This window comes from Vicugna pacos, chromosome 8 (genome assembly GCF_048564905.1).
Source record: "Vicugna pacos chromosome 8, VicPac4, whole genome shotgun sequence".
NCBI classification, from domain to species: domain Eukaryota; kingdom Metazoa; phylum Chordata; class Mammalia; order Artiodactyla; family Camelidae; genus Vicugna; species Vicugna pacos.
Window position 1 is genome coordinate 50,788,341 of NC_132994.1, and position 25,603 is coordinate 50,813,943.

Genomic DNA, 25,603 nt, shown 5'->3' on the forward strand with positions numbered 1-25,603 from the left:
ACTGGATCAATAACAGGAAGACAATCTCAGCTTGATAAAGGAGGAAATTTCAGATGTTAGAGTAAAATATATATATATATAATGAAATTTGAAAGATAGCAAATCTCTATGGGCTAATCTATAAATTAAGTAAAAATTCTAGTAGGATTTTTTTCTAAGGAATCCAACAACTTACTCTGAATATGTAGAAGAACAGAAGCCCATAAATAGCTAAATCAATTTTGAAAAAGAAGAGCAAAAACATTACTTTTGACCAAAGAATGGTATCATATCTTATATCATAAAGCTGTGATAATAATGTAGTGTGGACCTGGTGCAGCCATAGGTAAGTAAGCCAACAGATCAGAAGAAAGAGCTCAGTGACAGACCCATGTGTTTAGGGGAACTTGGTATATGAAGGAAATACCGCACGAATCAACGAGGCAAAATGGATGGACTGCTCAGTGAATGTCCTTGAGGAAACTGATGGACTCTACAGGGGAGAATATAGTTGGAAAACTTACACAATATCCAAAGATGGGTGCAGACAAATTAAAGAACTAAACGTGAAAGATAAACTCTAAAGCAAATAGGTGAAAATATAGAAATATGTATTTGTGATTTTGGAATAGAAAGAACTTTTTTTTAATTGAAGTACAATTACAATGTGTCAGCTTCTGGTGTGCAGCCCAATGTCCCAGTCATGCATATGCATACATAATAGAAAGAACGCTAATGAAACTTCCAAAGCACAAAGAGTAAGGAAAACATTATTCAATTGTCTATTTCAAAATCAAGAATTTTGAGTGATGACATACACAAAGTTATCAGATTACTGACAGGCTAGGAAAAGTTATCTGCAATGTGAAACCATAAGAGGTTAATGTTTAGCTATACAGAATACCACAAGTAATTATTTAGGATCTACAAGGAAATCCACAAGTAAAAGATAGAAAGCCTATGGAAAACGGTCCTAACCTTGTGGGACCTTGGTTTCCTCATTCACGTATTCAATAAGTATCGAGTGCCTATCACCTGTCAGCACTGTTCTAGGCAGTGGAGATACAACAGACAAAATTCTCTGCCCTTATGAAATCTGAACAGTCCACAATGTTCTGACCTACCAATAGGAAAAAGAAATTAGTTTCTACTAAATAAACTTTCCTTTTAAATCATAATCAGGTTATTTTAAAGTTGGACGGATTTTTTAAGGCTCATTTCTTCTAAACCCATATGTTTGTGAAAAACAACTTCCCAGAGGCACACTGGTCTGACAGCTGACACTTCGTCTGAGTTTAGAATGTGAAGCCTGGTAGTTAGGTGGTTCCAGAATGCCTACGACTGAATCATGGCTCTTCCTCTATGTGACATTTGGCAACCTCTCTGAGCGTTAGTTTCTTCATCAGTAAAATAACATCCATAATGAGGCTGGTCATAAAATCTGTGTAAGGATTAAAAGAGACAATATAAGACAGAACAGCCTATGGCACACAAGAAAAACTCAGTCTTGGGGGTGTTTTTACGTCTATATCTTCATTATAATATTATGAGCCCAATAATTGTTATTTTCTTGCACACCAGATTTCACAATTAGTATGGTAACACCTCTGGGTTATTAATCGGACAATTAATATTTTCTTTGAGTAATCACCAGAAAAGGAATTTAGACGCCTTCCCTGAGACTGTATTTTAGTGGTGCATGAGGTGTGTCTTGTGGATTAACCATTAATCTTAGTGTGAAAACTGAATGCAAAGTTGTCAGACTGGAAGGGATGTGAGACACGCATCCTGCCAGTCCCAGCCCTTTCAACACAGGAGGATGCAGCGACCTGGAGCAGGTATGTGCCTGGACCTGAGTTTACACAGCACTGCTTCTGTTGCTATGATTAACTGATCTTGACTAGAAAAGATGATTATGATCAGGAAATCAAGGTTGTGCTTAGGAAAAATTGTCACCAGCTGGTTTTGTCAAATGGGTGTGAGCTGGCCACATGAATAACCTCAATTAGAGATCTTGACTCAGAAAATGCATTGTTATTCCAAGTCTGAACTTGCTGGACGTCCACTTGACTGTCTCTTTGGTTCAGTAGGTGGAGCCACTCTTCCTCATTAGAATAAAGTAAACGGATTCAACTCAATTATAAATAGAAAAAAAATATATGCCCTCCACCACTGAGGGCTGTAGAGAGTGACAACTAGCTGGAGGACTCGTGAGAACTGCTGGAGCATGAGTTCCAAGTCAAAACCCATAGGGATCATCGGAGCTCCTTTTTCAAAGGGCCAGGTGAGTAAACAGCCTGGCTTTTAATAACCAGAACTTACTAGAAACTTTTGAACTTTGATATTTGTAAGGTGTTAAGCTTAATATCTGCCTGATACAACCTGGCCTGAAATCTCTATTTTCAAGGCTTCTCACCATTTTGCAGCATTCTATAAATTATGTTACAAACTCTCTTATTCTTATGACTCCTCTGCCTCAGTCAGTCCTACGTGAATCTGCTGAATTTTTTTCTCACAGGTTTTCAGAGAAAAATATCCTGATTTGAATGGAAATAGACTATTTCTGCATTGTAGCCACTTGTTTAAATTTCTACGCTCTCGTTGCTTTTGGTGTCACCGTGCATGTGTAGAGGGAGCGAGAATTTTCTAAAAACACATTAGTTTAGTTACCTAACACCTAGAAAAATTTTATAGGTGGGCAGCAATCTTCAGATTTTTTTTAAAAATGTAGATAACCTAAATATTATCGCCTTCTCAATTTTGGGAGTGATTCATAGTGTTTTAGGGCTTTAATAATTCTATAAAAGTGTTAGCTCATGGCCTAGGTAGAGTCCTTCGGGTACCTCTCTTTGCGCGAGGGAAAAAGAAAAACAAAAAAAAGGAAACCTGCCTGCAGGTTGGCCATGTTAAAAGGACAAATGGATTTAACAAACTCCCAGATTCCAAAACATGCCAGCAACACGTAAAGATACAGCCTTTTTCTTCTGCCCAGACACATTCATTCTGGCAAATCCAGTGAGACTGTAGACACCTTTGACTCCAGCAAGCGTCTGTACTAAGATAGGGGGAAGAAAAGAACAAAAACAAAGGCAAACAAGATGAAGTGTGAATTGAAACTCCTCAGGCTGATTTTTGTGGTTGTGGTTGCTTTAAATGGTGTTTTTTTAGGTTTCTCAGAACTTTCTCTTTGCCCACCTGGGCAACGTTTTGCTTCTCTTAGTTTTGAACTCTTGCTCGGCCCTCTGGCTTTTTTTTCTTTTCTCTTTTTTTTAAATTGCAAAACAAATTGGAACAGGTTGGCGGTTAGAGACGCAGACTGCATTTGGGCCGTCAGTCAATACTGCTTCTCTTCCCCTGGAAATCTTTCAAAGTTCTCTCCTGGAACACGGGGACGTTTTGCTGACACAGAAGTGTTTCTTTTAATGCTGGGGTTAATTGCAAAATCTACAATGTGTTCACCTGTTCTTGGAACAGATTCTACCAAAAGATCGTACTGAAATAACTGAAGGAGTGAAGGGAGGAAGGAAGGGAGAGAGAGAGAGATGGAGGGAGGGACGGAAGAAAGGGCCGAAACATGTCCTGGTCCCTGGACCTCAGCAGAAGGCCTTGGGCTGATAATAGCAGCCCCTCTAGGGGATAATATTTTGAAAAACAGTCTGATGCATGCTCTGTTCTCCATAATTCTTCCCCCCTGCCCCCTGCAGCTCTTCCTTATTAAAACATGGCCCCATGAGAATGAAGCTTATTGTCTCATAATAGTAAGAACTCAGAGAGAGGGACTACACTAAGCCATAGCATAGAGGAGAAAAAATGGCCAGTATATAACCTTCTGTCCACACCTACAGGAGGTAAAAATTTAATAAACAGGCAAAGGAGAGAAGGTTGAGTCTGAGAAAAGACTCCATCCCCTGCCACATTTCCTTGCAAAGCAATGGTTGGAGGAAGGAGGTGGTATTAAAAAATGGGGTAGGTATTTCTTATATTTATTTTACTGTTAATGAAGGCTCAGAGAGGTTTGATAATTTTCTCAAGGTCACATAGCTTTGACTGTATAATTCCATACAAGACTGTCTGATACCAGTGCCTGTGCTCCTGATCTGCATTGGTGCATCATTAAATCTATAGTGGATCTTAGAGTTGTGCCAGCTAGGGATTGGAGAGGACCTTCAAAGTCAGTTGGGTTAATCAAGTGATTTCCAAAATGCACAGATAAATTAAACAATGAGAAAAGACCAATCATGAGAGGCGATTTGAATCAGACAAAAGAGAACGCTACAAAGTGTCGCTCTGGGAAGTTGAACAACTGTTATCGTAATTATATGGTTGGCCCTCCATTTCTGTGGGTTCTGTATCTGCGGGTTACATCTGTGGATATGGAGGGTCCACGTTAACGTGATTTTATGTAAAGGACTTGAGCATCTGCAGACATCCTGGAACCAATTCCCTGCAGATATTGAGGGGCAACTTTAGGATCAATTAGAGGGGTGCCTAAGATTTATTCTAAAGTTTAAATGGGAGAAAGAAAAAGGGCAGGGAGTTTTCTCAAATTGACAACTTTTGAGTATTTACTAAGCGTGAGACCTGCAGTAGAAAATATCGTGCTGGGAGGGTGACGGTCACTGCCTGAAATTTAACAATGGAGAAGAAACAAAAATAAACAAAAGACCAAGGCAAAATCTGAGACAAGCATCACTCTAGTGGAGTTTAAAGAGAAATTTATCTACTTGATGAGGGGGTGGGAGTCAGACAAAAAGGGAGTGGCGCCCCTGAAGGAGCAAAATGTGTCGGGCTGAGCGTGCGCGGTGCCCTGCTGCCAGGGACAGGGATTTGCCATGGAGGACTTGCTGGGCAGCCAGGGCAGGTCCTCTAGCAATTTGATTTAGGAAGAAATATCTGTTTAGTTTGGTGCTACAGTGCAATCCTAGGGACAGACACACCAGCCTTTTGGCATTTCTTCCCATCACACACACACACACACACACACACACACACACAAAGTAACTTTCTGTATTGAAAAGCCCTGTTGGAAATTAGAATCAGAGAGACACATAAAAGAACTGCTTCTTTAGATGGCTATTCTGCCAGAAGTCTGGAGAAGACTCACTGCAGGAATGAAGTGTGTGAGCTTCCCTGATGTAAAATGACAAGGGTAGAATTATGCCACCTGTACTTAAGCAGGTCAGAACTTGAAATACTGGGTTGGTTTTCATGATTTCAGCTCCTGGGTGATGATTTTCCCTGCTGCCGGCTTTCTCCCCAAGAGCCCTAGCTTAATACCATGAGGACTTGCATGGAAGTCTCTCTCGTGCCATACCTTTTTTTGTTGTTGTTTGCCTGATGTTTTTACTGAGGTTGTTCTCCTGGTTTGTAAAGTTTCTCCATCATCCTATCTGGCTTCCTGAATACCTACTCTTGTTGCTGGACTGAGCTGAAATGTCGTCTGCTCCACGCAGTCTTCCCTGACACATTAGGCCCCAGCAGAGTCAGGAGCACCCTGTTTTTGTGGCTGTGACATCTTGTATCTGTCTTAAAGCAAATCTCCCAAGTGATCTAACTGAGATTAAAAACCCAGGTCCCCTGTTAGCTTGCTAGTTACTCCAAGACAGAAGCCCTCTCCTTTTAATCATTATTTCTATCTATCAGAGTGCTTTTGTGCAAAATCTGTGTTCACTGTGTTGGTGACAGGGTGTGATGGGAAGAGGACATGCAAGTTTTGGACCTGGATGTGAACTAAGGCTCTGCCACTTGTTAGCTGTGTGCCTGTAGGAAAATGCTGTAACCTTTCTGATTCTCGATCCTCGTATTTGACATAGCAGTATTTCAGTCTACCTTGCTGTGATGATTAAAAGAGATAATGTAAATTCCTGGCTCTGTAGGTACTCAAAAAAGATTGTTACTCTTCATAAGGTTAATGAAAAGGGTTCCTAATGGGCATCTGATGGTCCTGATCCTGTCTGAATTACTGTATTTTTAAATTGTTCAGCCACGAGGAGGGGTGGAAGAAGGCCCTACAGTATTGAGAAAGGCTGGTCTGCTTGAGAAACTTAAAGAGCAAGGTAATTTTAAAAAATTACTAATTTTTTTATTGAAGTATAGTTGATGTACAATATTATATAAGTTATAGGTGTACAATATAGTGATGCCCAATTTTAAAGGTTACACTCCACTTATAGTTATAAAATGCTTGCTATGTTCCCTGTGCTGTACAATATATCCTTGTAGCTTATTTTATACATAATAGTTTGTACCTCTTAATCCCTACCCCTATATTACCTTTCTCCTCCTCCCACTCCCGACTGGCAGCCACTAGTTTGAACAAGGTAATTTTTAAGTTGAAAAATGATCAGCCTGACTTCCTTCCCACGCTGAAGGAAGGAGCAGGCTTCTGCTAAAAGAGAGTCTGTCTGGAGTGACATTTATAGTACATTGCAGAATTGCAGAATTGCAGCTCTGGCTATCACCTTACAAGTACATCTATTAAAAAAGCTGCAATGTGGAGAATGCTTAATAAATACTGTTGGATGAATAGCCTCACTCAGATGTTTTGTCTTTCCAGCCAGACTATTGTATGAGAATCTGTGTGTGCAAGAACTGGGCTGGTAGGGGTGGGTGGGTGGGGAGTCAGGGGAATTGAAATAAAAAGCCAGGGACAGCAAGAAGTGCATTACCAGCAAGAGGACCCCAATTTGTAAAAGGAAATTAAATAAAATGGTAATATAATAATAGTGCCTAGTGTTTGCATAGTGTGTATGTATGAATGCACACACACACATGTATATACATATAGGCACATATTCACACCACACAAGTGAAAAGTGATATACATTTTTAAAGTGTAGTCCAAAGCAAACATCATCTTTATATATAAAACCCTGATGAAGTGTTGGCTAGGATATGGAGTAACTGGAATCCTCATATATTGCTGGTGGGAATGCATAATGATACAGCCACTTTGGAAAGCAATTTGCCAGGTTCTTAAATCAATATTTGCCGCACAACCCAGCAAATCTCCTCCTAGATATTTACCCAAGAGAAGTGAAAACATACACTACAAATGCTTCTACTTGAAGGTTTGTAGCAGCATTATTTATAAAAGCCAACAAATGGGAACAACAAAATGCCCATCACCCAGTGAGTGGAGAAGTAAAAAGTGGTACATTCATACTATGGGATAGTGCCCAGCAATAAAAAGGAACAGACTACAGACACCGTCAAGAATCTCGAAGACATCAGGCCGAGTGAAAGAGGCCAGACACAGAAGCCTACATACTGTATGATTGCATTCATATGACATTCCAGAAAAGACGGGATTGACCATAAAAGGGCATGAGGGGATTTTGGAAGGTAATGAAAATGTTCTAAATCTTTTTTTTTTTAATTTTTGCTGCCCTTATTTTTTTTTTTTTGAATTTCCGTTCTTTTTTTATTGAAGTATAGTCAGTGTACAATGTTGTGTCAGTTTCTGGTGTACAGCGGAATGTTTCAGTCATACATATACATACATATATTCATTTTCATATTCTTGATTATGGTGATGGTTGCAAGACTATAGATGTTTCTAAGACTGGTTGACCTGTACATTTAAGATGAGTGAATTTTGAATATGAAAAGGAATATATATATATGTATACATGCATGACTGGGACATTGTGCTGTACACCAGAAATTGACACATTGTAACTGACTGTACTTCAATTAAAATAAATAAGTAAAATAAGTGAATTTTAGTGAACAAAAATGATACCTCATAAAGCTAAAAAAAAAACCCGAAAAGGGAACAGAAACCTTGGGTAAATGGCCTAGACCAGTTCCTCAGTTAAGAAGCGTAATTTGGTCACATTTTACATCAGATTGAACCTCTCGAAGATGTTACTGAGCCACAGACACACAGTGACATGTGTACGATGACTACTTAGGTTAGAGCACACTGCAGTGAGCCCATACCACAGTTGTACATGAAACTCTGTACCTTGAAGCCCAAGCAGGGCCTTTTAGGAAGTGTACCTGGGTCCTTAGAAACTTTGGGTGACCTGCAATTTCTCCTTATTAAAACAGTATAATAATAGAGGCTTTATTTCCTGACCTCCCGGAAGTGTTAGGCTCGTTGCTAACCATGTGTTCTTATTTAATTCAGACAATGCCACTATGAGGCAGGTCCAATGGACAGAGCAGCGAGCTGAGCTCTGCTTCAGCAGGTGACAGGTTGGACTGAAATCAAGGACTGTTTTTATAGTGTCAGAAAATTTAGAAAATTTTTTTCTAAATTCTAAATTCTAATTCAAATTCTAAATTCTAATTCTAAATTTTAATTCTAAATTCTAAATACTGGTGGATTTTCTTCTGGTCATATACATATACATACATATATATTCTTTTAAAATACTATTTTTATTACATATACAAAACATGCTTATTGTCGACGAGTAGAAAGCACATAAACAGAGAGACAGAGACCAAGACAGTGATGCCACCCATTAAGCCCAGATGAGAAGGTTACCACTGTTAGACTTCTGTGTCTAGCCTAACTGGCTCATTTCAAGAAGCATTTACAGAGAATGAGGTATACAGCAGGCACCTGTTCGCAGCAAAGGTGGAATAATAATGTCACTCAAATTCAAGCTTCAATAAGTTTTGACAGCTGTGAAGACTGTAAGCCTCTTTTTTTTGGCAAATATACTTTTTAATAAAATTGGAATCATCCTACAGATGGTTTTGTTTTTTTTTTTTACTTAGTAACCTGAAACTTTTAATTTTAATTATAGAATGTGATGTGAAAGATTATGGGGACCTGTCCTTTGCTGAAGTCCCTAATGACAGTCCCTTTAAAATTGTGAAGAACCCAAGGTCTGTGGGAAGAGCAAATGAACAGCTGGCTGACGTGGTGGCAGAAATTAAGAAAAGCGGACGGACAAGCCTGGTACTGGGTGGAGACCACAGGTCTGATTTCCTGATTATCTCTTTGGGGCTCTGGCACAAATACCGCAAAGGAAGTATAACCAAGACCATGAGAAGAGAGTAAATAAGGAAGGGAAAACATTGATCAATATTTTATATCAAATTTTCTGCCTTTTTTCTTTTGATCTTATTGATTACCACTTTATTTTGGAACCACAGATTTAGCTCTGTTTAAATTCTTGCATTATCTTTGTCTATCACAGCAGAAAATACATGACCTATGAGTGGATTTCAGCAAAATATTCGGGCTTCCCTATCTAAATAAATAAGCACTGAGGAAATTCATAGTCAGCATATTATACTTGGTTATTGATAATAGAAGCAATTTAGTTCAAAATTTAAAGTGTGTGTTTCCTGTTATAAAAGTAATCATTATAAAAATTTTGAAATAAAAATATATAAATGAAACAAAGTGGCAATTTCAGTTCTCTAACAATCATTTCCACCAGAATTTTGAAAATCTCCATGTTTCTTCCTTTGTAACTTTTTCCTTGTATATGGCTGTATTTAACAATTGTGTGTGTGAGTTATTCTATGTTTTATTCTTAATCTACACTACAAATTTCCTTATGTTACTTCATGATATAGACAAGCATTTTTTACTGTTGCATAATTTTTCATCAAGGATATATCACTATATATATGCATATTGTTCGACATTCAGGTCATTTTCAAATTTTCACCATTACAAACAACATAGCAAAGATGATTTTTGCCCACGCCTCTTTCCATGTTTACTCTCAGGGTCCTAGGATGTGTTAGCAGAAGAAGTGTGATTAGATCAAAAGTACAAACATCATAACTTAAATCCTCACAACAACTCTTCAAGGTAGTTGCTGTTAATATCTTTGTTCTCAAGATAAAAAATTGAGGTACCGAGAAGTTAGATAAATTTCCCACGGTCACCTGCCTAAAAAGGCCCATGGCTGGGATTTGAAGCCAGGTTATATGGTTCCAGTGCCCATGCTCCTAACCACTCTATGCACGGCACCTTGAGTAACCCATTCTAGAAATGCCATCTTTTATATTAATATTTCATACTTTGGAAACTGTAGGTAAAACTTAATTGACCCACGATTTTATTTAAATATGACACAGTTCTGTTTTATTTAATCTAGGTATTGAATATATACCTTCATGAACTCGTTTTAAAAATGTCTAGTGTGCAGTTGACAAACTTGATTTCCTTTTAGTTTCTTTCTTTATTGCTTATATATCACAATAAATATGTATCAATGTTAAAAAAAAAAAGTACAAACATTACAAATGGCTCTCACTGCAAGAGTCAATGACTTCAGCCCCCTCCATCTTCTCCTCTAAAGCCAAATTTTTACCAGGGCTCCTGTGACACAACTGCCACTGAGAAACTGGGGCTCACTTTCTTTTTTAAGTGGACAAATTTGTAAGTGGAAATTTTAAGAGAAGCAGATGGCCAAAAGAAAAGAAACCTGAAGGGGGAAACAAACATCAAGCTGAACCATCAATAGCCAAGCATCGAGGCATGACTGCTTCCACTCTGAGAATCTTAAAGTGCACGATTCTCTGGATGGTACTTGAACATTCACAAGTGGGAGAATGCAAGCATCGTATGGCACATCCTGATCTCATAACTTTCGTGTTAGATATTATTTAGCTTTTCCATTCCCGCAAGTTTTCTGGAGCCTGGAGTGTCTGAGATGAACTTTGAGTGTTCTGGACCTGGCTGAGTCTTTCAATGCGTAGCAGGAGGGTAGAAAGTTCTGGTGGAGAATCTGAGCTTTGAATAGAGTGAGTGAGCTCCCAGGATACGCTGGCTAAAGCGGATGTAAGGACTTCTGAAAGGTGCTCGCCGACTGTAAAATAAATTGATTTTAAGAAAAATAGACTCTGTCATAATTCACTTGGGAGAATTAAGTGTTTATTGAGATGAGAGTTCAGAAAACAGGCCTGATTTAACCCTATGAAGTGGATAGTGTCACGTGCTAAAAAATTTCTTGTGTGGCTAATGTCTTTACACACATTTAATTTTTAATTTTTAATTTAAACTGTAATTTGTAATTTTATTAGAAGGTGGTTTTGAAAAAAAATACGATTTTTAAAATAATGTCACTGAAGTGAATAAATATAACTTGCTAGTAAGTATTAAGTGTAAGCTATACTTTATTATTATAATTGTTTAATTGGCATCTCCAGTTTAAAACCTCTCAGAAATATTAACTATTTTGACTTAAAGGAAAACCAGGGGAGAATATTGTGTTAACCATAGGGTGGATGTAATGATATTTGCAAACTTGCTGTTCACACAAAAATTTTCCTCTAAAGTTTGGCGATTGGCAGCATCTCTGGCCATGCCAGGGTCCACCCGGATCTCTGTGTCATTTGGGTGGATGCCCACACTGACGTCAACACTCCCCTGACAACCACCACTGGGAACCTGCATGGACAACCTGTGTCTTTCCTCCTGAAGGAACTAAAGGGAAAGGTAAACAGCCGGTTGATATTTGGTTACAAAAGAATTATTGTTAACAGAAGCTCAGGAGCTGGAGCGGAAGTAAGAACTCCTCTGCCACCTTATTCTTGGTTAATTTCTCAAACCATTTTCCCAGCAGCCAGTAAGCAATGGGTGGTGGATAAAGGTGGTGAGGTTCTGTACCTCTACCTTACTTGATAGTTTGCAAACTGACTTCATTTGTAGCTTCCCTTTTGAGTCTTAAATTACCCTTTTTAGTAGGTGGGGCAGAGAGTAATCATTTGTAAGCAAGTTAGCAGAGGTTCGGAGTTTAACAAATTTGCCAAATGTGTAGCAAGGCAAGGGCAGGAATGGTCTCCCAGTACCTCCTCTTTCTCCTACATGCCCCATTGCCGCTCATTCTTACCAAGTGACCCCTTCACACCACAGGGCCTTTTTACAAATGGAGTTTTTAAATGTGGATTATTATGGTTTATTATTTAATATTTTTACTGTAAGAAGCATACATCTAAATCACAAGAGGAAGAATTACCTCCTTGCTCCCTGGAAATTTCCTTTCTAAAAGATGTAAGATGAAATTCCAGAATAAGATTTAACATTGGTCCATAATGATTTTTATTGATACAATTGTAGTCCGTTGGCCTTTGTGATGAGACTTGGGGATCCAAACCTCCTTCTGCTAAATGTCACAAGTGTTGTTTTCTCAACAGATGACCAAAGAGGTAGGTTTATACACATGCAAAATGTGTAGCTAGCTTATGGGAACAGCCAAACTTGCCTCCAGGACATTCGAAGATTTGGTCAAACCGAAGTTCTGATAAAAAATTCCCTTCAGCCACTCTAAGCCATCTTCTCGATTAAGCATTGAGAAAGAGAAGGAAAGGAAGCTATGAAAGTAATGGAAACATACTGATTTCTTTATAGAAGAGTTCTGGGAAAGTGAGGCCCCACTGAAATGGGGCATGGAAAAGGAAAATGCTGACAAATGACTCTGGTTAGGTCTGGCCCACCGACTGAGGCTGGGTAAAGCCAAAGTGATTAAGGGTAGCACAGTGGGGCAGGCACTTCGTTCTTAATCTTGTATTATTTTTTAATGATTTCCTTAAAATTTATGTTCTAAGTATGATACGTGAAATCTAATAAATGTCCTTAACTTTCGAAGTAAGATTTGCTCAAGGGAAGTATATATAACCAAATGGAAACATTGCAATTTTAGATCCCCGATGTCCCAGGATTCTCCTGGGTGACTCCCTGCGTGTCTGCCAAAGATATTGTGTATATCGGCCTGAGAGATGTGGACCCTGCGGAACAGTAAGTCTATTCCTTGCTGTGATTTAGCTTCCTTTTTGTCCTTTCTTGTGCTAGGCATGCTGGTCAAGTCAATGAGAAAAAATTATTTTTAACACTAAGTCTCTTTCTATATATATCTACATATATTTATACACATACATGTCCATACAAATATATGAATGTATTCAGGTGATTTTTACCTTGACTTGCTATTAAAAATATATTAATATATATGTAAAGTTCACAGACTTATTTTTTGTATCTTGCTACATTGATCTTTTTTTTTAAAATTAGAAAGCATAGTTAGCTTCCTTAAAAACTATAGATTATTTTACTATCTTCTCTTTCATAGCTATATTTTGAAGACTCTGGGAATTAAATACTTTTCAATGACTGAAGTGGATAAACTAGGAATTGGCAAGGTGATGGAAGAAGCACTCAGCTATCTACTAGGAAGGTATGATGCTTTGTGTGTGTGTGTATAATAAGTATTATTAAAAGGACTTGCTATGGACACTAATCAATTTAAGTTATTAATAAAGTCTGTAAGTATAATCACGGTACTTCACTGGGTTTTTTATTTTTATAAAGCAAGGTAAGAACTATATTTTTCTACTAAACATTAAACCACCAACTTTAAACTGAATTCCTTTCCTGTCCCGTAAAAGAAAGAAAAGGCCAATTCATCTGAGCTTTGATGTCGATGGACTGGATCCGTCTTTCACACCAGCTACTGGCACACCAGTCCAGGGGGGTCTGTCTTACAGAGAAGGTCTCTACCTCACAGAAGAAATTTACAAAACAGGTAGGTAACAATCTGAGTTAATGAAGAAGAAAGTGTACGCCTGGCTGATAAATATTTAAACCTCTTCGATCTGAAAATCAAGTCCCAACTGGCACTTCCAGAATGCCCACCACATGATGCAATGACTAAAGTGTTTTCATTTGTTACCACTTCTTTGCATTCCTGGATAATATTTCAAGTCAGTCTGTACTAAATTAAAAATGTCAACTATTTAATAAATTACATTATTTCTATTTGTTGTAGGGCTCCTCTCAGGACTAGATATCATGGAAGTGAACCCATCTCTGGGGAAGACACCAGAAGAAGTAACTCGAACAGTGAATACAGCAGTAGCAGTAACCTTGGCTTGTTTTGGAGTTGCTCGGGAGGGTAACCATAAGCCTACTGACTACCTTAACCCCCCTAAGTAAGTGTGGAAGTGTGGAAACCTCCCAATGACATAATTAGCAAATCTAATTGTTCGGTTAAACTTAAGAGTTATCCTCCCAAAGATCTGGGCTTTCAGGAAAGTGCCTTGGCAAACATTCGTATAATCAGTATAAACTGTATCAATTCCCTCCTTCAAGACATGGAAGAGCTAACCTTTGTGAAATTAAAAAGTTTATAATCCCATTTTGGCAAGAAACTTATCCTTAGAAATAGAAATATGCATTCATTTCCAAATAAAAACTTGCTGGCATTAAAAATAAACACAAACATATATATATCATCCCCCACACATAGAGTGGGACTCTTGACAGCAGGAGATTAATCTACCTAACCTGAAAGAAATAAACCATATTTCTATGCTGTTCAAAGATGTAATCCCTAAAAAGTCTTCTTTATCTCTTTGTAAGATTCTGTCATCCCTACACAGGTTTCTAAATACATGCAAAACATACACACACACACACACACACATTATCTTGCTTAAGACTACTATACATATTTTAAAAGCCACAGTGAAATCATTATCCGCAAAACACTGTAAGACCTTGGTGAAGCTATTTAAACTCTCCGGCTCTCGTTCCTTCATGTGTAAAATGTGTAATCGTAAGGCCTGGGCAATCTCCAAGTTCATTAATTTTAGACGATCATGTTTTACCTTTTCTAAACCTCAAACATGACATTGGTGGACATATTAAATATGGCTGCTATCTAATATTCAGAGAATCTTTCAGGAAATAGAGGAAATAAATTAAACTGCTATTTATTTATTTAATTTTCCAATTTCTGTTAATTCACATAGGGATTTCACCTAAAATTATCTGTGGCTTCCAAATGCCCCACCCTTTCCTCACTGCAATCACAGTGTCCCATTAGTTGAACCCTTAAACATCCTAAAAGCTCATCTTGGCTCTGGCATATAGTGAAGAAAGTGGAAAAATAAATGAGAATAAACTATAATAAAAACAAGGGAAGCAAACTCTTCCCCTTTCCTCCAACCTTTTAGAACTCAAGTGGACGCTGTGAATGAAGCCAGCTCCAAAAAAGAATTTTTATTGTTGTTCTTATTATAACAGCTTTATATGTTAAAGAGTCTCGACCATCTGATTTTTCAACCTACAACCCAGAACTAAACCTGTTGACACTATAGACTTTGGAGGATAAATATTTTACTGAATTACTTTTAGACAAGAACAATTATGATGTATCTTACTTTAAAGTACACTGTCCAATAGAGTAGCCACAGATGGTTAAATTCATTAAAGCTTAATAAAATAAAAACTTCAGTTCCACATTTCAGCTGTTCAGGAGGCACAGGTAGCTACTAACCACTGTACTGGATTGCACAGATACAGATTATTCCCACCACTGCAGAAAGTCCTATTGAACAGAGCCACTTAAAGTTATGATTAGTTTTCAAAAAGAAAAACTTTAGGATGTAATAAATATTTTTTACCTCAGCTGCATTCTAAACACAAATAAAAGCTTCTGTCTTCTATTAATGTCTCTGATTAAAATAATCTCTTAAAAGTCTAACTGGGGAAAGTCATATTCCCTTTTTTAAGCCAGAGAGAAAAAAATTGATTTTTTATAAATTAATTGGAATGTGTATGTCCCTGAGAAAGTGAAACTGATTTTCATTTCCTTTATTATATTCGTATAATACCAGTGTTATAATTATTCCCATTTTAGGATCTCAAAGCAATATATTCCTCAAGGTAGCAAGAATATATTGAGACCATGTTAAGAGTAATACTTGAAATCATCTCTTGCATAAAATTTCTGGAGAATTTTAAAAATATTATTAGCTTTTTGCTTATACTATTATATAAAATTTAAACTGCCCTTGCATGGCAAATAAAGATTTAGTGATTATAATAATATGAGCCACGAAGAGATAAAGGTCTAGGAGGAATGTATCTGGAAATAAAAATTTGAGGTACAGATGGTTAAACTTCACTAATTCTTTTCTGGAAAAATCAGTAACTCTTAATGCCTAGGTCAATGTCAGTCACCAACTCTAGGGTACAACTCATGGAAGCTGCCCAGTCCTCTGTTCTAACCCAGCCAGTACACTGCCTGGCACACAGCAGACGCTCATTCAAATTGAGTAATTAATCAGTTTATTCATTCAAAAGATTTCAATAATTATTTTACAATCTTAATGCCCCTTCCCGCCAATTAACAGTATGTCTCTCAAAATCTAATAACCCCTAAAGAACCAAAAATGTACATGATATTTAAAAATATAAATATTTAAAACTTTTAAGATTATAAAAATTCAAAGAATCATATAATCTACCAGGTGAGAACGTCACCCTGAAAAAGCAATTACTTTATTTTTAAAAACAGAGATTGAAGAATCACCATTTAAGCATGATTTTATTAAGCTTATGCATTTCTAGCTATGTTATTTTCATACATGGCTTCCAACTCATTTCATATAGTAAGTTCAAGTCCATAGAAAAGGCAAAAACTTGCCAATCTACCTCAATAGAAATGAGTCCATTTTACTTGGAAATCCATGATAAAAATTTTAAGCCATTTTTAAAAGAATATGAAACTGTCTGCTCCTATAATGCAATGAAATCTAGAGTCCTTTACTTGACAAATATCTGTTATCCCAAAGATACACTGAAAGAGATTTAAATATAAAAGGCTTTGTAATAACTATTTTACATGTGTGGTGCCTTTAAAAAATGTACTTGAAGACTGAATAAGTCATTAATAATAAAAAATTAAAACAAAAACAATGGTCAAAATGGGAAAGATTGAGTGTCTAGTAAAAGTCATTTGATCAGATACTTCCACATTCTCGGGTAGCTTGAATACATTGTTATGGATATGACAACACATAGCCTGATGATCTCTGGAGGACAAAAACACAGACAGGGAGATGGGAATTGGAGCTCAACAGATTCACCCTTTGAATCAAAATAAAACAATCTGAACATCATGGCTTCTACTGCATCATGACATAGCACAACCATGTTCAGGTTTAACAGACTCGAGTCCACCTTCAAAGACGGATGCACTTCCATTTTCTCCCCAGCACACCTGACATCACTGAGTTACTGGTAAAGACACTGGCACCTGATTAGACTGGGGTGCTGGCGACCCGCTATTTATGGCTTGTGGAGGCACTGCAGCCGGTTCCATCTTGCTAATGTGAGTGATGAATCGAAGACGAAGTTTTAAAGCTGGTTTTAAATTACAGATAATCTTTTCTACCTAAAAAGAAAACCCAGTAAAAAATATTTTAACCAGAGAACCTCAGTTTCTCACCTTCAAAGAAGCGAATTACACATATCCTGAGATGATAAGCTACGGAGTAGAATGGGGTGGGTGAGAAGTTTCTCTACATGTCCTGTGTTTTAGCAAAGGCAGATTAAATTATTTCTCTCTTACATGTGGAAAAAAAAAGTGCTGTCCCTCACACACACCTTATCTTTATGTATGTATGTGCAATGCATATATATATATATATATCTCCATGTATGCGCTACTTACAGCAACATACCACTTACCTAGCTGGCCAGTCACCCCACTGCCAGTAGCTAGCAGAGTTCACACTGGGAATTCTACACATCCAATAGGGTGATCATCCTTTTAAAATGCCATCTTCACAGAAGCATGAAACACATTTATATTTTGAAGTTCTCTGAATAACTTATGTTCGTAACATTTATCTATAAAACTTTTTGTTTTGTTTTGATTTACACTTAGAATTCAACTAAGTCTAATATTTGATCTACTCTTACTTACAATACTTTAAAGAAATAAATGCATCAAGCAGTTCCATTGCTTTCTCAGCTTTACTCAAATGTTCTCTGATCTTACCAAGAAGGATTAGTCCATTAATAATTCTTCCTTTCTGTATTCCCTTGTGTCAAAGTTTCTTAGGGCCAAATATAAGGAATATGCTAAATAGAACATTTCTGTATCGGTTCCCACTCAGCTCTGTTTGACAGTCCTGCTGAGGCAGAAAGGTCAAGACCCTCCCCACCCCAGGGCCCCAGCTCCAAGGAATGGATCCTGTAGACTAGGACTCATATGTTTATATATATCAGTTTACCTGCCTTTCTCATTTTAGAGAGAAATAACTTTAAAGTTTGGAGGGGAGATCACTTAACCTCACCTATCCGCTTTCCCTCCACCCTTCTAAAGCAGCCAAGATTCTGTTTCCCATAGACAGGAAACTCAGTTATGATTTAAGGAGGTCCTTTCCACTCAGAGACAGTCCTACCAGGGAGAGGCTCTTTATATGTTGAGTCAGAATGTGCCTCCCTTTAACTCCACCAGACTGTGTTTGCAACAGAAAACAAATTTAATACCCATTCCAAATGGCTACCCCCAAACAGTGAAGACACAAGTAATTTCCTAGGACTTCAAACATTCAAGTTAAGCATCCCCGATTCCTTCAGATACCTTTCATTAGTTATTCTCTTGACCCTCTGGCTTTAGTCTTCTAGTCATGCTGCAATCTGTCTGACGTCCTCACGGTCTACCGTAATCACTGTGGGAAAACTATGCCCCCTGCACTCCTAACACAGGGCCTCTCTGATCTTTTTGGTAGCCATACTGCACGGTTTCTTCCTCGTGAGTTTACTATTAATAAACCCCCAGGTCTTTTTCAGATGTTTTGTTGCAAATACCAAGGGGGAAAAGTGTGAGACATTATAACAGGCATTTACTTTAATACTATATCTAGAATAATATTCTCATTGCCTAAAAAGGTCTATTAACCATATCCCCTTAAAAGAAAATAACTAACAAAGAAAAAAAACCCCACTTACCCAAACAAAAAAGTCTATCATATGTTCAAGTTTTCTAAACTAAACATCATTAAAAAATAGAGTTAACTTACTTGCTCTTTTACACTGTCACCAGTAAACATATACTTCATATGATACAGGAAATCACAGATGGGGTCCATGTAGTTTAAGTGGGTGCTACACTGGTCTACATTCAGCAACATGTCATAAAATGCCACACCAATCTATTTAACAAACAATACAAAATGATTTAAATGGTCAAAAATGGTCCAATAATTCAGCATGATGCAGCTGGACTCCATTACAAGAGCAGCACAGAAAATAACATGTTTACTGAGTAACTGTCACTATCATACAGACCTCTATGCACATGAGATATGATACCGCTTGCATTTATGATAGAATCCAGAGTGCTAGAAAGTGCCCCTATTAGGGCTTAAATGCAATTTCTCTTCCTAATTTAGCAATTTCTCTTAAAATTAAGAGACAGACAGTCCTTTTTCTAGAAACCACCTCTCAATTTCTGGGATACCTGCAGTCTCAGGGATCCTGTATACTGTACCTTCTTAGTTCCACTTTGTGGCTCAACTTTAAGTTTCTATTCCTGACTCCTTCTCTTTTCTCTACACTGTTGTTATAGGTGATCAACTTCATCCATTCTCATGATTTTAATTAATTCCTCTGTACTATAGTGCACTTTCTCAAATGCACTTCTCCGTCCTTTTCTTCTCAACCTAGATGATGAGCATTTCCCCCTGAGTCTCCAGTTTAACACATCCTGCACCAAACCATTACAGGCATACTAAGTCATGGGGACACTAGTCCTCAAAAATTACTCTCAGATCCTATTAAACTGATGTTCCTACTAATGGTAATGACATGCAATTTGAAAAACACTGGGGAAGAAACTTATATACATACACATTTTAGAACTTAATCTTATCACAGAAAACCCAGATTGTATTTACCTCTATCATGCATCGAGTTCTCTCTTGCTGAAATCTTTGTAAAAATGGTCCCACAAGATGGTACACATAAAGCAACTGGAACTCAGTCTTCACTATAGGAAGAAGTACTTCAGTAAGAAACCTGTAATTTAAAGATAAAAATAAAAATTTCTTATGACTTGAAATCAGTTGAATTGTTTGAATTTTCTTAATACAGCCTACTTGAGTATTTGCAAAATTTGTAATAACTTTTTAAAGTTTCTTTTAATTTTGGTAACATTTCTAATTAATCTCACATCTCTCACTGGTTCTTATTTTTATTTAATTACTGAAATAAATTACTTCAGATTTAGGAGTCATTCATAATAGTAAAATTACCAAATGACAGAACGTGAATTACTTGAAATAAAAAGAGAATAACTAACCTAATATAAAGGTCATTCTCAAGAAATTTGAATCTAATTAATACCAATTATACAGTCAAGAAAATAATCAGGAAATAGGATAATATGATTATACAGTTCAAAATGCAACTTTTGGGATATATTCTGGAAAAAGCATTTGATTAAGTCTCCCAAAATGGTAATGGAAAACTAGATACCAGATTATTATTTATACATACAAATTAATTTTCTTCAAATAATTCTAAAATAAAGGAGATGTTCTAATGATCTAGAAACTACTTAAGACTTTTACTTTGTAAGTTGTTCTGCTGAATAAGATGAATACCTCACATGTAAATGAGATTAAAAAACAAAAACAAAATGAAAAGTCAAATGTCTTTAAGAAATCATAATACCTACTTGGGAATGAGAGAAAGCTGCCCGATGCTAGAATGGTGCCACACGGCGTGCGCCAGAGCTAATGTGTAACTACAGCTCATCTCCGAATAAGACTGATGGCAAGCGGTGAAATCAAAGAGGCGGAACGGATAGCCGACCCACTCTGTCTCAGACGTCAAGCTGGGACTACTGATAACACTCACAATTCGATCGTGAAGGACAATCCAATATGGCTCCTTTAAAACCAGAAGAAACCCTGATGAAAATTATCATTTATCCAGTAGTCCGTCCCATATTCAGTATTCTACTCCAAGGCCCCCAATAATAGCACTTTCTCACTCTTTAATGTTTTCTACTTATCCAGCTTGTGTCTTTGTGTGGCTTCGTAATGAGTCCAAATTAAGTTAGTAACAACCTGGGGAGAAGTGTCTGTTAGAGGGCTCCATATGCGTGTCTGTTCATTTAGTATCTAATAGTCACTATACAATAAATTGGCTTTACCTATATTTACTCCACAAATAACATTGGTACATATTCATAATTCATAAATATATATATAGGAGGTGTGTTTGAAAAAGGTGATTCATAAAGGTTCATGATCAGACAAGTTTGGGAAGTACAGGTTTAGACAACATTACTGACATTCAAAGATGTTGCAGCAGACAACTGTGTGGTACTGACTAGACACTGCGGGGGTCACAGAAGGGAGACTTCACATGAGCAGAGAAATCACAGAAGGCTTCACTGAAGAAGCAAGCCCCAGGCCAGCGAAAAACGAGGAGGCTTCAAAGCAGGTGACAGAAGGAACAAGGTTCTGGTATATTCTCTTACATGGCAGAAGTACCTGAAACGTGTCTCAACAAGCATCATTTGCAGAAGCGAAGGCTCTAGATACATAACGTGTTAAGGAGTCAAAGGCAGATCAGATTTTAATGTGAAAATTAAAGTTGAATAAGTGAGGTGAGACCAAAGGATGCAGGAACTTGCAAGTCAGGTAGATTTATTTAGATCTGATGCAAAAGGCAAACAAAATAGCCACTGTAGATTTTTGAAGCAATAATAATGTGAAAACTTAAAAAAATATGAAACACTTCACTAATTGCATGATGTCCATATACAAGAGCATCTTACATGCATTTTATTCTTTTGGCTGAAAGAGAACAGTGCATCCTATTAACTATGTACAAATCACAATGATTAACTTACTGGTAGGGCAGTGATGATCAATCCAATTGCATTCATCCATGATGTAATGTTCTCTCTTGGCACTAAAGGCTGACTGTTGGTGAGAAAAAAAGAATAAAAATGTGAAATTATAAAAACATTTGACATAGTTGACAATGGATCTTATTTTGAGAACACACATAATTTGGGGGCTGATAACTGACTTACCCCAATAAAAAATAAAACTACAATGGATTTTTATTGAGTAAAAATTTAATATACACAAAAACAAGGCTTTTTTTTTTTTGGTTGTCTCCTTTAACAATGGTTGCTGGGCTGAAAGATTTCACTTATTTATATGTCTTCTCCAATCATTAGCCCCTATTTTATGTTGATCTTTAAGAAAGAAGTCTTGAAAGACTGTCTTTAGTGAGAAGTTAACATTATTCCTAAGTTAACATCAAACAGCAAATAGAGTAGAGTGGGAACAAACCCAGGTCTTCTGACCCTGTTCAGGGATCATTCCATTCCACCTCTATCACAAAGACAAGATCTGGAACTGAAAGACAGTTACTATTCAGTGTGCGCTGGCCTTGGCACAACAGGTTTGTCTAACAGCTCCAAGTAAAGTAACATCTTCTACAAATAAACAATGAATCTTATGACATAAAACAGGATACACACCTTTTTAGGACAACATTGAGAAGAGCATTTCCAACATCTTGGCCTGAAACAGCCAAGGCCATGAGCTCCACACAAGTAACATGCAGTGCGTGGGCAGCAGGGTTGGGAAACTCATTGAATCTCCAGTCACAGTTTGGAAATGGACCAGGAGATTTGCCAGCCATCGGTGCAGATGATTAAAGCAATAACTTTGATTACCTTGAGATTTATGGCTCACATTTGTATAGTGCTTTACAGTTTTCAAAATGTTTCACATGTAAACATCTCATCTGATTATCAATTTATCTGATAATGAGCCCCCAAGTGACTTATCAGAGAGTTTAAGAGGCAAATAATACAAACCAAATACAAATAAGTTTGACGTGACTGAAATATATCAATAGTAACCATGTGATCAACCCTAGGTATAAACGGTTGCTCTTACTGAAGTGTTACAACTGTGACATGACAGCTGTGGACGCAACCACAGTATCCCCAGGCTCTCTTGACCTATTTAATAGCTAAAGGATAGTTAATAAGAAAATTAGTTTACAATGAGTAATTCTTTTACTTCAGGAAATAATTCCTTTGTGTAGGAAAATAAATCATGCCCTTTCATGTAAAATTGCTCTATCTAGTAAATAGTGGCATGGTGTGTAGATTTATTAAGTATAGTGTGCTAATAACTTAAAATGAGATAGAAGAAATAAAAATACCAATATAGAATCTTTTTCACTAAAAAAAGGAAAATTTCTATTAATATCTATTAATGTTTTTTAAAAAATTCAAGGATTTATTTAAAGCAACAAAAGTCTATGTTCTCCAGAGGCAAAGAAATGCAGTAAATAGTGCATTTATTTAGGAATAGGATTTTTTCTTGGAAATGAATCTCTTCTCTAAGGTCTTTATTAAAATATAAATTTTAATGAAGTAAATTTCTGCCTATCTGGCATGATGCTGCTAATTTTAAGATTTCAAAACCTTTTTACAGAAGTAAAATTAAAAAAAAAATCTTGAAAAAACTGAAGTTTTGGAATATATAAAAAGCTACTATATGTTCTCATAAATCACTATACAGTTATTTTTGAAGAGTCTGAAAAAAAATCACAATTAAAAGGATATTATCTACAAGTCTGCCAATCAATTTGCAATAGTAGGTGTCATCTGGGACCCAGGGATTGTCTTCTCGTGCATTCATAGCACATTTCAGGTAAGTGTCACTTAGACACCAGCCCTGTGGTCGATTATCCTTGAGCGACCCAATGATCGCATGGACAAGTTTTCGTTTGAGACTTTCACGATTTCTCAGGTGCATTTCATAATAGTGCAGCGTATTATACAAATAAGTCACTGGACGATCTGCCAAGAAGAAAACAGATCATTACAATGTTTATCTGGTTAGTAACAACTGTGAAAATCTAATCTTCTATTTCCAAGATAACCAAAAAACACAGTTCAGAAGATTATGAAACTATTTCTCACATTGGACAACTGCATACAATGTATATTTTTATTCTAGGACAAGGCAGAAAGCTTCTACCAACATACACAGCTTATACTGAGGAATATTCATAATATTCTAAGGTAGTGCAATTCCACTTCCAGAAAGTTATGCTGCAAAAATGACATATGTGCAAGGAATGTGGCTGCAGCCCTGTTCATACTAGCAAAAGAGCAGAATAGCCTAGATGGTGAAAAACAAGGAACTGGTCAAGTCACTTATGACATGTATGAAGCAGCTCTGGCTGTACTGATACAAAATAATCAAACTTTATACATTATAAAGGTTCAAAAAAAGTAAGGTGCAGAGCAATGTGTCTATTACATAAATATCTGTAAAAAAAAAATACCAACCCCAGAATACCTAAGGTAGGATACACAAGAAACTGGTAACAGTGATTGCCTACAGAGAAAGAAAGTGGCTCGCTGGAGGACAGGGATGGGACTAACTACTTTCACTGCATACTGTTCTGTACCAATACAAAAGAAAAACGTTTTTAAAGGAATGCTCCCTCAAACTTCATTCCTGTTCTGTAGTGCTAAAATGCAAACCAGGCTTGACGCTTTAAAGCTGTCTTTGATTTCTTTCTTTCCATATTCTCCCCATAACTGGTCAGTCAAGCCCAATTCCTGCTTCCTTGACTACCTGTCCCTTCTTTCTCATTTTCATGCCATCATACTTGTCTAGATGCCAATCATATACCCAACCATTTTGACCTAAGTCTTTGAAATGGCTTCCTCCTTCCAAGACACGCTGCTAACTACAACTGGATTTATCTCTCTAAAAAATGCTTCCATGGAATGATTTTACTCAATAACTTCGAGTTAACTCTCGATTATCTGCAGGTTATAATCAGAACTTCTCAGCCTGGCATTTAAGGTGATCTACCATCAGGTACACTACACGAATCCTCCATTTAGCCCAGTGGGGCATTTGTTTTCAAAATGCCTTGTTTTTAACACCTCCATGATTCTCCCAAAGGACTCCTTTTGCTTAGTATGCTCTCTTTTCCTTTACATTCATACAAATCAAATACATCATGGTTCAAATCCTGTTCATTCAAGAAGGCTGCCATGATCCATTTAGTCCACATGACCATCAAGTCTGCTCTAAATGCATACGTTTCTCCTTCTGTACAGATTTGGTAATTAATCACACAATATATAAAATAAGGCATCTCTTCCATGTTACTTTTTTCTTTGCTACTATCTACCTATTGACATTTTTATGTCATCTATTTCATACTTCATGACATCATCACATAGCACTTCCCTTCAAAACACGTTTATTAAAAGTTACTAAAATAAAACCTTTAGAACCACTGTTACCCAAATGGCCACGTCCAGCCTACTTTTGTTTATAGAGCTATTAGATGGAATTAAAATTTGAAAAAGCTCACCATGAAATTTATATAAGCCTCCCAGGTGATCTAGTAGAGTCTCCAACGATTTGGATACTGGGAGCAACTCTAAAAACCTGTGGATTACTATATCAAACACTGGAAGGAATCGGAGACACACATTCCCAAAATAGATGGGCAGATAGGGAGACTGGATCTGCACAGGAGGATCGACCTGCTCCGCCAGGCCCTCAAAATAGAGCTTCTCCGGATATTTCTGTGGAAGTGAGGAAGTGGTAAATGTTTAGGGCATCTTTTTTTTTATTTTCTTAAAAAAAGAGCTACATAAACATGCCATTTTTCAAAGAATATGAAACCGTGTTTTCCCCAGCAATGCAATGAAATCTAGAATCCTTTACTTGAGAAAAATCTCTATTATCCCAAAGATACACCACAAGAGATTTACATACAAAAGAATTTATAACTTTTTATTTTGTATTGTAAAATCCATGGCTACTAAAACTGTAG

At 37.0% G+C, this 25,603-nt stretch overlaps 2 protein-coding genes across 3 annotated transcripts in view; one reads left to right on the forward strand and one right to left on the reverse strand.

Annotated features, from left to right (window-relative positions):
• Window positions 1–1,951: 1,951 nt before the first annotated feature.
• On the forward strand, window positions 1,952–14,089 carry ARG1 (arginase 1). The gene is made up of 8 exons (XM_006200053.4): window positions 1,952–2,263; window positions 5,963–6,035; window positions 8,742–8,916; window positions 11,236–11,395; window positions 12,600–12,694; window positions 13,026–13,130; window positions 13,342–13,478; window positions 13,722–14,089. The coding sequence occupies exons 1-8, from the start codon at window positions 2,207–2,209 to the stop codon at window positions 13,886–13,888; spliced, it is 969 nt and encodes a 322-aa protein (XP_006200115.1). The 5' UTR covers window positions 1,952–2,206; the 3' UTR covers window positions 13,889–14,089.
• A 1,921-nt stretch (window positions 14,090–16,010) lies between these two features.
• Window positions 16,011–25,603, reverse strand: part of MED23 (mediator complex subunit 23) — a 37,929-nt gene continuing 28,336 nt past the window's right edge. For both annotated transcript variants that reach the window (XM_006200055.4, XM_006200054.4), the window contains 8 exons: window positions 25,136–25,352; window positions 23,358–23,594; window positions 22,257–22,422; window positions 21,615–21,687; window positions 20,430–20,644; window positions 19,648–19,768; window positions 18,772–18,903; window positions 16,011–17,135 (listed from right to left, as the gene is read on the reverse strand). In XM_006200055.4, coding sequence (XP_006200117.1) covers window positions 16,968–17,135; window positions 18,772–18,903; window positions 19,648–19,768; window positions 20,430–20,644; window positions 21,615–21,687; window positions 22,257–22,422; window positions 23,358–23,594; window positions 25,136–25,352 — 1,329 coding nt within the window. In that variant the 3' untranslated portion in view covers window positions 16,011–16,967. The remainder of the gene's footprint in view (window positions 17,136–18,771; window positions 18,904–19,647; window positions 19,769–20,429; window positions 20,645–21,614; window positions 21,688–22,256; window positions 22,423–23,357; window positions 23,595–25,135; window positions 25,353–25,603) is intronic.